The sequence below is a fragment of the Nycticebus coucang genome, chromosome 6 (assembly GCF_027406575.1).
Source record: "Nycticebus coucang isolate mNycCou1 chromosome 6, mNycCou1.pri, whole genome shotgun sequence".
Lineage (NCBI taxonomy): Eukaryota > Metazoa > Chordata > Mammalia > Primates > Lorisidae > Nycticebus > Nycticebus coucang.
In genome coordinates, this window is record NC_069785.1 from 122,077,787 (window position 1) to 122,092,475 (window position 14,689).

At 49.9% G+C, this 14,689-nt stretch overlaps 1 protein-coding gene across 3 annotated transcripts in view; it reads right to left on the reverse strand.

The window, feature by feature from the left end:
* DSCAML1 (DS cell adhesion molecule like 1) overlaps positions 1-14,689 on the reverse strand; it is a 346,450-nt gene that overhangs the window by 24,709 nt on the left and 307,052 nt on the right. For all 3 annotated transcript variants that reach the window (XR_008380577.1, XR_008380576.1, XM_053593394.1), the window contains exons 16-19: positions 13,832-13,902; positions 8,887-9,127; positions 4,808-4,954; positions 2,414-2,569 (exon numbers count right to left, since the gene is read on the reverse strand). Coding sequence is in view for 1 of the 3 variants with exons in the window: in XM_053593394.1 (XP_053449369.1) it covers positions 2,414-2,569; positions 4,808-4,954; positions 8,887-9,127; positions 13,832-13,902 (615 nt within the window). In the remaining 2 variants the exon portion in view is untranslated. The remainder of the gene's footprint in view (positions 1-2,413; positions 2,570-4,807; positions 4,955-8,886; positions 9,128-13,831; positions 13,903-14,689) is intronic.

Sequence of the window (14,689 nt, forward strand, 5' to 3'; positions counted from 1 at the left end):
GCCTTCAAGCAAGAATTTTAAAAACTATTTTATCCAGATTTCCTAGCTGTCCTTAGCAAGGACAGTAGGCTTGAGTCACCTCGTTGGTCATTAGTGGAGGTGGAACTCCTCTGATAGGTTTTTCTAAACTCATGCTCCTCTTCATCCTCACTGCTGCTTCCCTAGTACAGAACTTCCACATCTCTGCCTGGACAGGTTCTAACAGGTCTCTGTGACACTAGTTCTTATTTCCTGGTGGCAAAGGTAACAAGAGTTAACTTCCCAAAACATGGGTCTAGTCATGCCTCATCCTTAGTTAAAGATCTTTAAAGATCTCTGAGCCTAAAGATCCATTTGCCTAAAATGCAGCTCACTGATGCCCCCGCCTGTAGCAATCATTCTCAGCACCCATAAAGCAACTATCATTTGCCAGTACCTGACCTTTTAGAAAAGATTTTACAGTTGTCTGGTGCTTCCTTTTTTTTTTTTTTGTGATATTGTCTCACTCTATTGCCCAGATTAGAGTGCCATGGTGCCATCACAGCTCATTGCAACCTCAAACTCCTAGGCTTAAGCCATCCTCCTGCCTCAGCCTCCTGAGTAGCTGGGACTACAGATGCATGCCACTACACCTGGCTAATTTTATTTTTTTGTAGATCAGGAGTCTTGCTATGTTGCTTAGGCTGGTCTCAAACTCCTGGCCTCAAGTGATCCTTCTACTTTGGCTTCTCAAAGTGCTAGGATTATAGGTGGGAGCCATTGCATCTTTTCATTATCTTGCTTCTTATATTTTATCATGAGGAAACAGGTTCAAAAAGGTTAAGTGACTTGCCCACAAATGCCAGGGCTGGGGTGTGCACTTCTGTTATATTTGCTAGTGCCTGGTCCATGCTATGAAGCTCCTTCTTGTAGGTGAGGGGTGGTGTCTCCCTGGCTCCTGTTCTGTGCCTTCCCATGTTTGGTTCCACAGGGGACTCTGGGGTGAGGGTTGAAAGCTCCCTGCAAGGAGGGATGGTGTACCTAGACTTGTGAGTCCCCTTGCAGGGCCTCACCTTGGTCAGTTAAACATGTCCAGCTGCTTATGGCTCAGTCCTGCATCAAGGGGCAAGATGAAGGCTGGGGCTCAAGTGGTTTACTTCTGGAGGCCAGGAAGGTGCTTGAGTTATGGCCCTGAGGCCTCAGATATAACCAGGCTCTGGGGACCATCCCAGCTCAGTCTCCACATGAGAGCAGGTGGCTCTGCTGGGAGTTGTCCCAGGCAGCTGTGATGGGAGGATTAATGACAGCAAAAGTAGGGCAGGCAGGTTGGTAAATATTGAAGTGCTCAGAGCTTAAGGGGAGGAGGGGCTTTGGGTGAGGGGGGAGATTAAGCCAAGCTGGGAGCTGGTCCAGTCGCTGGGCTCTGTGCTATGCTGGCAGCTTCTCCCAAATTGCTCCTTTTCCAGCACCTTCTGACAAATTGTTTGGATAGGACCTAGACTCTGGGTCTTCATAGTCCTTGAAAAGGCTGAGGCTGAGTGGGAAGGGAGCCATCAGGCCAACAAGGGCTACCATTTCAGTGCCCATTGTGCAACAGCCACTTTCATGTGAGTCATGCCTTTCAAGAGCAGAGCACCTGGCTCAGAACATGCACTTAAGAAACAGCTAAATGATGCGGTTTGGTCAGAGTGGGGAAGAAAGTGGTAGGGCTGGAAGCAGGAGCCCATTGGTCACACACAGCATCTCCCAGGGGTGGTGTTCTTTAGGAAGGTACCCCTAGAGTAGCGTGGCTCTGGGCCCTGGTGGAATCTGGTCTTTCTCCCAACCTAGTCCCTCCTGGGTCTGCTCTACTCCCACCTCCCCCTTCCCTGCTCTTATTTGAGTTTGGCCTCCATCTCTGGGTTTTCTCCAGTTCTTTCCCTTGAGAAGGGTGTTGAGATCATACGGCTCCAAATGGAGGCACATCCCCTTCCCCTTCTTGGGAGTCCAGGCCTGGCCTGTTTTGAGGCCTTTGTCAGGTGACTACCAAGTCCCTAAGCCAAGATGTGCTGAGTGACACTCCTGCTTTCCCCAACCCCCACATCTGTATCCAGAGGAGACCAGGCTAAACCTGGCAGGGGAGCAGATGCCACAAAAAGGATGCCTTCAGGGCTGGGGCGATGGGGAGGAAGGTTTATCTGGTCTCTGACTCAATGCTGCAGAGTTTGGTGGGGGGGGTCATTTACAGTTGTGTATATGCTGACACAGGAATCCTGTAGCATTTCACCACAGCCTATGATAAGCTATGTCCTTCCCAAAGCAGGACCCCCAAAGTCCTCAAAGTCACCCTACAATGGCTCAAAGGGATAGGAGAAAGGACAGTACCTTGGTGTCACCCTTACTCTCCAGGTAAAGTTGGGGGGTGGGCAGTGGGGCAGGTCAAGAGCAGCCTTTCTGGGGAGAGGCCTGGACTCACCATCCTCCTTGGTCTGGATGTAGAGCACGCTACTGCGGACGCCATCCCCAGCCTGGGTGTAGGCTAGCACCTGGACGCTGTAGTTGGTGAACTTCTCCATGCCCCGTAGCTCTACCCGCTCCCGCGTGGTGGTGATGTTCTGCATCTCACCCCACTCTGTTGGAGACAAGCAGCCTCTGAGGGTGGTCCAGCCCAACCAGGCCATGGTCCTTGCTGCTGCCCTGTTGGCCTGGGCTCCACATACTCCCGCTTCCCTGGCTCAGAGACCGACTCTATGATGGCCAGTCCTAGAGGATCCTCCACCTTGAGGTACCTGGGAGCAGGTGTGGGCTACCACTCCAGGCCATGTGTCTCTCTAAGTATCCCAGTATGGGCAAGGCAACTATGCTGGCCTGGCCCCAGCCTCCAGTTTCCCTTACACCAACTTCAACTTGATACTTGCCCATTGGAACATCTCCATTTCTCCATCTCTCCAAGCAACGCTTCTACCCCTTTCCCATGTGAGAGACCCTGGGTAGTGTGATTCCCAGGGATGGTTGAGGCTATCTCCCCTGCCTCTGACTGCTCCTGGGCCTAAGTGACCCATCTGCCTTCTTCCCATCATCGAAAACATCCACTCGTGCCCTGTGAAATCCTGCTCAAGAACCTGGGCCTGGCTGCTGGAGCTGACAGCCTCAGACTCAGTGAGGACCCATCATCCTTGCTCTGCCAAGGAACTTCTTGTACCAAGGAACCATGGGAGCGCCAGGTCATAGAATGAAGAAAAGAGACAAACTCCTGAGCCTCCCACTGGGACTACTGGGTTTTCAGAAGGACAGACCCAGACACTGGATGAGGACTGAGTGGTCTTGTAGAGATGAGAACCTACAAACCCACTCCCAGCACTGTGCTGGTGGCCCAGTGTAGGCCAAAGGCCCAAGGCAGAGAACCTGGCCTGGGGAATGTAGCAGTCTGCCAGGGTCCAGGGGGTGAGAAGGCATGCCCAGGGTGAGGGGACTCTGGGCCAGTGCAGGAGGAATCTCAGAGGCCTGAGCAGCAGGGACTTTCTTCCCTAGGAGGCCAGAAACCAGGGCAGACTTGTGGAGGACTGGAGCCAGAGAGAGACCCAGGAAGGAGGCAGCAGGTGGCCGATGGTCTGTGTGCTCTTTGAAGATTAATAAGGCCAATAGCTTCCTCAGAGGCTGAGGCTAAGGAAATCCTTTACTCAGCTCAGCACAAATATGAATGTAGTGAGGTCACCTTCTAAGCAGTGTGGTGTGGCATCTCACAGCAAAAGAACTCGGGAGGACTTCAGAGACCAAATACCCGAGCTAGAGGCCTCTGCCTTTTGTAGGACACAATGGAGATGGTGGTGGGAAAGACACTTCCTGTTGGCAGTGTGTCTGGTCAGAGCAGAATATAGGTGGGGAGGGGGGTGGTAGCAGCTCTGGACAGCTGTGCTGGACTCCCAGGTCCTCCAGGGAAAGAAGAGGGCACAGGGGCAGAAGGCTCGGGATCTGGGGAGGCAAACTCATTGTAGCCCTTGTGGTCTGCTGAGATGAGGAAGGCCTTCAGGAGAACAGTTCCACAGTTTGGGGTGCTGGGCCCCGGCTCGTGTGGATACAAACCTTCTGGTCACTTGGAGGTCTTTGTGTATGCCCACAGGCAGGAGCTTGGTATGTTGGGAGGCAGGTACCCAAACCGGTTTGCAGTCTATCCCAGGACAAGGAAGACACCATTGGTAGGTGGTACCATTGTACCAGCTTTTCTCCCTTTGCCTTCTGAGCCCCAGTTCCATGCTGTGTGTCCTTCTCCAGGTCCTCAGTGGCTTGCGACACAGACTACACGCCTGGCTGAAGCTAGGTTTGGCCGAGGGAGACTGTCCCTGAGTTCAGGTGACCCTGCTGCCTCTCTTGCTCTTCAGGCTGGTGCTCCTCCCAGCTGCTCCCCACCCCCGGGAATAGTCCCTTCACCACACTCTACAATTGCCCCATCTGAATGTACCAAATGTTCCCTGCAGGGACCCTGACTGATGCAGCCCCAAGGGCCTAATATCAATATGTAAAAGTAGAAAAGCAAATATGCCACTATCATGCCCCGAGTAACTCCCCAAACATACTGTGGTCCAGGAGTAGCTGGGTGTCTCCTCGTCACTTACCGGAGACAGGACCACGTATGGCCCCATCCACGCTTGGCCCTGGTCAGACCCAGGCTAACATGGACATGTGTGACTGGACCCCGAACCCTCCCTCACTAGCCCTTGGTCCTTCTAATCATTATCCCTCTCATGGAGAAGGGGGGTACCCCACTGCACTCAGCACACCGTGGGAGGACGCTGTGCTCTAAGCCTGGAAGCAGACCCCACAACCCCACACCTCTGTCCTGAGACCCCGTCATCAGTCCTGGCAGACTCACCACCATCAACGTAGAGTGACCAGAAGATGACCCGATAGCCTTTGAGGACACCATTGAGGGTGCTGCGTGGGGGCTCCGACCAGGAGATGACGGCCACATCGGAAGTGATGGACAGGGCCCGGACGTTTTCGGGGGGCTGGCTGGGCACTGCATGTGGCGAGGGGAGAGCCAAGAGTCCAGTCAGTCAAGGGTGGGAGTGACGGTAACAAGTCCCAGGCTGGGCCCTGCTGCCCAAGTGGAGGAGTGTCCAGTTAGATAAGTGGAGGGATCTCCTGACTCAAGAGTCCTGGGGAAGCTGGAAAGTGAACCAAGTCTCCTTTCCTGGGGACTGGGCTGGACAGAGATCTTTGCAGACTTTGTCTCCTTGTTCTCTGGGTAGCAAGTTCCTTGTTTTTGTCAAGGACTAGGGAAGAAGGCAAGGAACTCCAGCATGAGTCCCCGGGAATTCAGGGGAATCCACCTCTGATGGATGCGCCAGAACCCCCCACCAGGTGTCTGTAGTTCAGGATTCTATCTGATGGCTGCCAGCTCCTCTGCATCATCTGACCAGGGGTCCAAGCCATGGCCTGGCTCTAGGGACTCCTGTGTAAGGAGGGAGGAGGATCTCAACCCTGGCTCAGGGTTGGGGGGTGGGGAGCGTTCACAGAGACCCTTAGGCCTTTGGAGCCCATTTCTCCTACCTCTTCCCCTGCCCTATAACACGAACACACCTGAAGGACTGGGATGATGGGAAACACTCTTTGGGACCAGTGTACAGTCTCTAACCCTCTAAGAGACTCTCCCTCTGAGAGCTACCTTTGTACTTAACCTGAGGCCCACTCTTCTGGGTTGGCCTGGGCCAGCTTGCCCTTTCTGAGATGATAGACAGTGGGAACACCTCAGCTAGGGAGAACTTTGGTGGCACTTCCTGCTGGCTTTTGAGGAGCCAGGGACAAAGCAAAAGACTGAGTCTGCTGTGCTCTGAATGGGAGAAAGAGGCACAGGCTGGATGGAAGGTAATTAGATCCCGTTGCCCCACAAGAGGCAACTCTAATTTTTATGAGCATTTAAATGATAATACATCATCCTAACGATCCTCTTTGAGAATGATTATTGTTTCATATTACTTAGGTGTAAAAATACAAGCACCATGTAATTAGGGACCCAGTGTAATAAACTAATACAGATAGCCTGTTCGAACAAAATGAAGGTAATATAATTATGGAAAAGACACTATTGCTAAAGCAGGGGCCTTTGAATACCCCAGGAGGAGTGCTGATATTGCCAGGAAATGATCAGGATCTGACAGGCTAACGAGGGCCTTAATTAAGTATGAAAAACTGCTGAGCAAATACTGCTGGAAACTTTCTTCCCCCCTCTCCTCCTTTGTTTTGAAAATGACTCCACAGCCATGCTGATCTCTCCCTGTTGGAAATTCCAGGCCTCCCCCCACCCCAACAAGGCAAGGCAGGTGGTGCTCTGACAAAGGCAGGTGGCCTGACTGCCCTGGTGTGGCCCTGGGGACAGAGCTTAGTGTTAGGTTGGACGGGCTGGCCTGGGCTGGGGCAACTGTTCCCCTGGACGTGCCTCGCACCAACACATCCTGCCTTGCTCCCAAGCAAAAGGGGAACCCCACGGGGTGAAGGAGGGCGAGTATGGGACTCAGAGTCTGGCCTGGATTTCATCAGACTCTGTTATTTAATAGCTAGGCGGTTCTAGACGGGTTACTTAACCTCTACAAGCCTGGACTCCCTCCTTAGGGGACAGAGCTGTTGGTGCTGTGGCTCTCTAAAGTGCTGCCTAGACCAGCAGTGTTAGTTGGCATTATCTGGGAACTTACTAGAATGTTTTTTTCTTTTGGAGACAGAGTCTCACTCTGTTACCTAGGCTAGAAAACCACGGTGTCAGCCTAGCTCACAGCAACATCAGACTCCTGAGTTCAAGCAATCCTCCTGCCTCAGTCTCCTGAGGAGCTGGGACTACAGACACCCACCACCACACCTGGCTAATTTTTCTATTTTTAGTAGAGATGGGGTCTTGCTCTTGCTCAGGCTGGTTTTGAACTCCTGAGTTCAAGAAATCCTCCTGCCTCAGCCTCCCAGAGTGCTAGGATTACAGGTCACCACTCCTGGCCTAGAAATGTTTTTTTTAAAGAAATGGGGTCTTGCTATGTTGCCCAGGCTGGCCTTGAACTTCTGGCCAAGTTCAAGTGATCCTCCCACCTTAGCCTCCTGAGTAGCTAGCTGGGTCTATAAATTCTTGGCCCCTACCTCAGATCTGCAGAAGCAGAAGCCCTAGGGCTGGGGCCCAGCAGTCAGCATTTAACAGACCTTCCAGGAGATGCCGATGTACACTCAGGTTTGGTGTTAGGTGCTGCCTGAATTAATACCACTGGTACTAAACAGTGACAAACTGATTTTCCTCAACCCAGCCAGGCCTACGGCCAGCATCTCAGGCTAGGGAAGCTGAGGGGACTGGGGGGTCATGGCTGGGGACGGGGCTAGGGGTTTGGGCTTCTCTGTGCCTCTCTGCTCTCCACACGCCTTTCCCCTCATTTCTTTCTTTTCTTTTTTTTTTTTTGTAGAGACAGAGTCTCACTTTATGGCCCTCAGTAGAGTGCCGTGGCCTCACACAGCTCACAGCAACCTCCAACTCCTGGGCTTAAGCGATTCTCTTGCTTCAGCCTCCCCAGTAGCTGGGACTACAGGCGCCCGCCACAACGCCCGGCTATTTTTTGGTTGCAGTTCAGCCGGGGCTGGGTTTGAACCCGCCACCCTCGGTGTATGGGGCCGGCGCCTTTACCGACTGAGCCACAGGCACCGCCCCCCCCCCCTCATTTCTATTCTCTCTTTCCCTCAGGTGCCCAGAGCTCCAGGGCTATTGACGTCTACTCCATCTCAAAGCCCAGCCTGTGCCCCAAAGAAATGAGATGAGAATTTCTGGGGATGAAGCCTGGGCATCAGTATTTTGAAGGCTCTCTGGATAATTCCAATTTATAGCCAAGGTTAGGCAGTGCCTGTATGAGCTAATTGCTAACCTACCCTCTGGTGTTCCTGACCTGATGTGTCCTAACCCCTCTTCCCGCTGGGTGCTACATTTTCAGAAGGGATGAGGTGGGGGGCGGGGGGCATTGTTTCATCTAAAGGAATGACTCTCTAATGGTGGAATGTTTGGTATCCTGATGTGCAGGGGCAATGGCTCCTGTTCTCTGGGGCAGGTGGTCCCTCTGTTGGGGGCAGAGTGGGCAGGCTCAGACTCTATGGAGGGTTTTAATCTCAGACCCTCATTTTGGGTTGGGGCATCAAGAAGGAAACTTGGAAGAAGGTCTCCATCTACATTCTGGTCTCTGGGGCATTGTGACCAGCCTGGCCACCTCTCCTCTTTGACCTGGCGAAGGCTCAGACCAGCTGGCATCTTCTTTGTACTTGGGCAGGGGGCATGTTCCTGCTTGCTCCTAACTCTCTCCCCCTAGATCGATTGGGCCCCTTAATTTACTAATCAGAGTGTGGGGTCTTCTCTAGTCATCAAAGAATGAAGTTTTAAATAATCGGGTTCTAAATCCTCTGCCACATGGGTGATAGGATTTCTTAACTCCAGCCTCATCTTGGGTCCTTAAAACAGATGGTGGACAGGTTCCAGCCTAGGATACAAAGGTAACTTGGCTTCTGCCCTTTCTCCAAGAAGCTGTCAAGGAGGAGAAACAGGAAGCAGGTGTAGAAGAAATAGAGGAAAGAGCTTGGGTCAGAGAGATGGGTTAGGATGCTAGGAGAAGGCAGGAAGAAAAGGCAGGGGAGAAGCGTGGGTGGAGAGACACAGGCGGACAGACAAGTGCTCAGATAGGCCAACAGGTCAACAGATGGACCGAGGGGCAGGGCATCCACGGGTGAGGGACAGAAAGCCGATGGACTAAGAGGCCTGGGTGCTGAGTTCACCAAACATCCCCTGAGGATCCAAAGGTCAAGAGGCGATGGAGGAGACCCAGGGAGCCTGTGTGGACCCACACCAAGATGGGGCCCGGACACAAGCAGAAGGACCCACAGGCCCTCCTTGGTGGTCCTGGCTGGGGTCTCTACCCCCCTCCCTGCTGTGGGAGCCCTCACCATCCTCCAGGGTGGTGGCATTGATCTCGCTGGATGAGGGCCCTGTGCCAGCCCTATTGAAGGCCTGGACCACCACCCCATACTGGGCAAACTTCTTGAGGTTGTCCAGGGTGTAGACCTCACTGTCCCCGGTGGCCTTCATCTCCACAATGCTGTATTGCCCATTGCTGCCAGGGCTGTTCTCCCTGTAGCCGATCTGGTAGCCCCGGATGACGCCGTTCTGCAGCTCCTTCTTGGGCGCCTGTGAGCACAGGGGAGGGGCGGGGACAAAGACACAGGTGAGCTGTGAGATGATGCTGTGAAGACCAACGTCAGCTCATGCCACTCCTCTGCTCTCAACCCTTTAAAGGCCCCCATCTTGCTCAGACCAAAAGTCAAAGTCTCCGACACTACAGCACACTGGCTAGTGATGTTCACACCAGGCGTACCCACATCCCGGGTCACTGCTTCCCAGGACGCTGGGAAGGTGGTTCCCAGGTGAATGCTGTTCACCTCCTTGCCCTGTGCATCCTTATTGGGACACCCCCTTCTTTATTTTTTTTTTTTTTTGCAGTTTTCTCTTTTTGGCCAGGACTGGGTTTGAACCCACCACCTCCGGTACATGGGGCCAGTGCCCTACTCCTTTGAGCCACAGGCACCTCCCAGGACACTCCCTTCTTAACGAAGCCTTCCTTAGCTCTTTACATAAGATTGCTCCCTGCCTCTCTCCAGCTCTCCATTTCTCTTTCAGGTTTATTTTCCACCACAGAACTTAGCATCATCTGACATTCCACATTTTTTACTTATGCACTTGACCACCTAACTTGACCTTGTTAGAATGTAATCACCACGAGGACAAGAAGCATTGTCTGCTTTGGGTACTGCTGTACCCTCAGTGTCTCGAGGAGGGCCCAGCATGGCAGGCCCTCACTGGGTATGAATGGCTGAGTGAATGACCAGGAATGTCACTGGCACGGGCCCTGGGGCTTGGGAAATACAGAGCATCAGGCACGAAGTAATCAGATGGAGAGGAAGGTGAACAACTAATTTGCATAAAAACAGTCCTGAGTCACCACTTCACATCCATTAGAATGGCTATTAGAAAAATAACAGAAAATAAGTGTTATTGAAGATGTGCAGAAATCAGAACCCTTGCACATTGCTGGTGGGATTGTAAGGTGGTGCAGCCAGTGTGGAAAACATTTTGGTGGTTTCTCAAAAAGTTAAACAGAATTATCAGATCATCCACCAGTTCTACTCCTAGGCATATGCCCCAAAAGAATTGAACTCAGGGACTTTAACAGATACCCGTATACCCATGTTCACAGCAGCATTATTGAGAATAGCCAAAGGTGGAAGCAACTCAAATGTCCATCAAGAAATAAATGGATAAACAAAATATGAAATAGCCAGACATAAAATATTATTCAGCCATGAAAAGAACAAAATTCTTTTTTTTTTTTTTGAGACAGAGTCTTAAGCTGTCACCCTGGGTAGAGTGCTGTGGCATCACAGCTCACAGCAACCTCAAACTCTTGGGCTTAAGAAATTCTCTTGCTTCAGCCTCCCAAGTAGCTGAGACTACAGGCACCCGCCACAACGCCTTGGCTATTTTTTTTTTGTTGTTGTTGTCGCAGTTGTCCTTGTTATTTAGCTGTCCTTGGCCGGGCCCGAACCTACCAGCTTGGGTGTATGTGGCTGGCACCCTACCCACTGAGCTACAGGCGCCACCAAAAGAATCAAATTCTGACTATGTTACAACTCGAATGAACCTTGAAGACGGATGGAAGGTGAAATAAACCAGAACCTAAGAGGATAGATATCGGATGATTCTACTTATACCTAGAACAGGCAAATTCACAGAGACAGAAGGTAGAATAGAGATTTCCAGGAGCTGGGAGGAGGGGACATGGGCAGTTCATGTTTTATGGGTTACAGAGTTTCAGTTTGGGGTGATGAAAAAGTTCCAGGAACACAACATTGTGAGTGGCTTCCTGCCACTCCACTGCACATTTAAACATGGTGAAAATGGTCAATTTCATGTTATGTGTATTTCACTAAAACTAAAGCCACCTTCATGTGCAGCTGGAAAATATACTCTCATTCCAATTTTGAACACTGGAATACACCCAGCCACACACAGAGACACATACATACGTGCGCCCGCACACACACACACACATAAATGGATGTCCTGAGAGAGAAAACAGACTAAGTACTGATGCATGCCATGCTCACCCATGACCACACTCATACACACGCAATCTTGGTTACTCACGCCCAGAACCAGGAACACACAGGTTCAGAGCCATCAAAGCAAACAGCCTCACCCGCACACCTCCTCCCTGCCCCCAGACACATTTAGACTCCCAGATAGAAGCTGGCTCCTTTAACGACCGGGCCTGCCCATCTATAAATTGAGACAGAACACCCACCCCAGTGCATTTAAAACCAGCTTGAATCCGGGTTTTAAAAACAATGAAGTTAATTTAAAAGCACACCTTTTATTGTACTAAGAAATAGTAAGATCAAAAACAATTAAGTTAGTAAAACAGCCTTCCTGGTTATTTTTGTTTTTAGTTGATGAATGTTTTAAATGAACTGCATTTCTAAACTCACCGTTAACTCAATAAAATGAAGTTTTTAATTTAACATAATTGTTTTGAACTCACTCAATAGGTGTGCGTGCGTGTGTTTAATTGACTTGACTTTTTGTTGTTGCCTGAATAATGTTTTTCTTTGCACATGGGCAGTCCCACTTGTTTATCTATAAGTGGGCACATTTCTGTATTTGGGTCTGCACACACTCACACACACACACAGACACCTACGATTGACACGAACAGCTCTTTAAGGGCCTGATACCCTCGTCTGATAGCTAATCTCACATTACATGTACACATATCCATCCCCAGGCACGTTGGTATAAACATCATTATGCAATGGCACACCTATCTACTTCCCAGGGCTCTCTACACCATGATACACATCTGTGCACGTTACCCATCAACAGATACTGACCAAGACCTGGACAGGCGTCCAGGCATACCCGATACATACACGTCTGATAATGATAATATAATATTCCATATTTATACAAATCTCAACAGATCCTTCCTCCCTCCTCTCCATTTTTCTTTTCTCCTATCTTTCTCTCTCCTCCCCTATCTCCCCCAACAGACACACTCAAGATTTAAATTAATCTTAATATTTCTCTGAAGCATTAAGAAATCAATAGGGCTGATTGCAAATTTATGTCATAAAGCAGGGGTGATCCATCTCGCAGAAAGACTCTTAAAATGAAGTGACTTATCTTCAAGTGAATCTTTATTTTTCATTAATCTGTTTCTCAGCGTTAAAAAAAAAAATCCCCTGAGAAGTTAGCCCAAAATTTATTGACTGGCTGGTTCATTCTGAAGTTCTAACTTTCTAATCAATTTTATTTTTCATGACAAGACTTTGGAGAAATAAATCTGATTCTAAATTTTTATCAACCTCTGGGTCAGAGCTGTGTAGATAAATGTCTCAGTACTTTACATACTTAGTCATTTCCCTGCCTGCACCTCCTAGGTCCCTGGGAGTAATCCTAGGAAACCTGTCCAGAGCCAGGACACCAGCAAGACTTGGGGATTGGGCCCCAGGCTTCACCCCACTTTCTGAGAAGAGCTCAGGAGCCCAGCTCTGAATCTTGGAGGGGGACCATGGCTCCAGATATTTACTAGGTAGGCTGGGGTCCCCAGGAAGGATCAATTGTCCAGCCCCTGCCTCACTTTCCTAGTGGTTGGAACCAGGCTGCTGCTGTTGCTGCTGGCGTGTGTGTGTGTGTGTGTGTGTGTGTGTGTGTGTGAGAGAGAGAGAGAGAGAGAAAGAGAATATTGTCTTCTCAGGAAAACATCACTGAATCTCCTTTCTTCTTAAGTCTTCCCTTCTGAAGTACCTGGGCTTTTCCTATTAGAAGTTAGGGTCAGAAAATGACCTTGGACAATTGATTCCTAATGAAGACGGGAAAGCTCACCCCAAGTCCCATTGTTGAGATGGGAAACCTTCAGGAAGAACATTGGATGGGCAGGAAGAATGTTCTCTGCTCCAGAAGCCCATGCAATGGGCTGTGGAGGGAAGACGGTCTGGGGCTCTAGACTGCATCGAAGCCTGACTCCTCTCTACTTGAATGACTGTGGGCAGTTGATCCCCCAGCTGTGGTCTCCTCTGATAGGGATGAGAATATCTCCTCCAGCCACCCCCAGGGAAGAGGAGAGGATCAGTCAAGTCAGTGTACGGGAAAGCACATGGAGACTGGAGGATGCAGTGCTATAGGAAGCTTCTGGATTGTCAGCCCTTCTGGGCCCAGGGAGGGATATGGCAGTAGGCCAGAGCGACCCATGAAAGCATGCTTAGTTCTGCTCAAGGTTGTTCTGCTCTGTTTCCCTGCCTAGCTGTGGAATCTCCTCTAAGATTTTCCTTAAGTGACAGATGTTTCAGCCACTCCCTAGATCTTATAGGTCTCTGCCGCTTAGAAATGAATGCAGCACACTCTGGTTTCTTTTCTCTGCATCTCTCCCACTTTCAGAGGAAGGAAGGGCAGGTATTTTCATCCTGCTGTTAGAGAGGAGGAACTTTGCACAAACTTGAATCTAATTCCAACCTGATTACAACATGTGGGGTTTGGAGAATGGGCCAGTGTAGTGAAGAACAATCTTCCCTTCTTGGCACTGCCGGATTCTTCATCCCACTCCAGGCACAGGCTCCATTAGTGAGCCAGGGCAGAGAGGGGAGTGGGGGTTGGCAGGGGGACCTATCCTTTATGCCGTTTTCCTTATATGCCTCAAACCTCACTGGGTTTAGTGAAAAACAGGCAAGGGCATTATATGTAACCAGAGACTAGCAAGCCTGCTGGGGCCTTCATTCTTAGCTTGAGGAGGGAGGAGGCAAGAAGGCATTTCAGGGAGGTGCTTCCAACCTCACTTACCTTCCAGGTTACTTGGATGCTCTGTGAAGTCACTGGTTGCAAGGTGACATCCATGGGGGGCCCATCAGGAGCTGAGGAGAGGGGGAAGAAGCAACATTTCGAGTCAAGTCTGTGTTCTCACCCCTTCCTCCAGAGCTAGAGGACTCCTGGGCAGAAAAACTCAGATGTGGGTAGCAGAGAAACTTTGAGTTCCTCTGACATTATCATAGGGTTTCAATTTTCTCTTCATTCTCTATAATTTGCTGAAAATAAAGTTAACAATGATGTGTACTACCCTACAGCCACTAGGACGGCCAAAGGTTTTTGTAAAGTTTGGTGGTATCAAGTGTTTGCTTCAGGCAAGGAAATCCTTCTAGCAGCAGGAATTCTCATCCACTGATCACAAGAGAGCAAACTGGTACAATACTTTGCAAAACATTCTGGCACTTTTTTGTTAAAGGTAGAATTATATGCTTGTCTGATGACTCTGTAATTAGACAACTGCTTATGTCTCCTAAAGAAACCCATGAACCTGGGCACTAGCATATAAACACAAGAATGGCCACTGCAGTAGTTTGGTGTAGCCCCACACTATAACCAATCCCTGTGTCCATTCACAGTGGACAGACTATAATCCAGCCACATAACAGAATAGCATTCAGCATGGAAAGTGCACAATGATATAGCTATACCCATGACAGGATGATGCCTGCAAAAATAATATTGACCAAAACAAGCAAGACACAGAAGAATATATGAAGTGTAATTTTATGAATCTATTGAAAAACAGGCCAAATGAAATTATAGGGCTTTCTGCACGCACATTGTGGGCACAGTATAAAAAAGAAAAGCAAGAAAACTAGTAGCACAGAGGTCAGC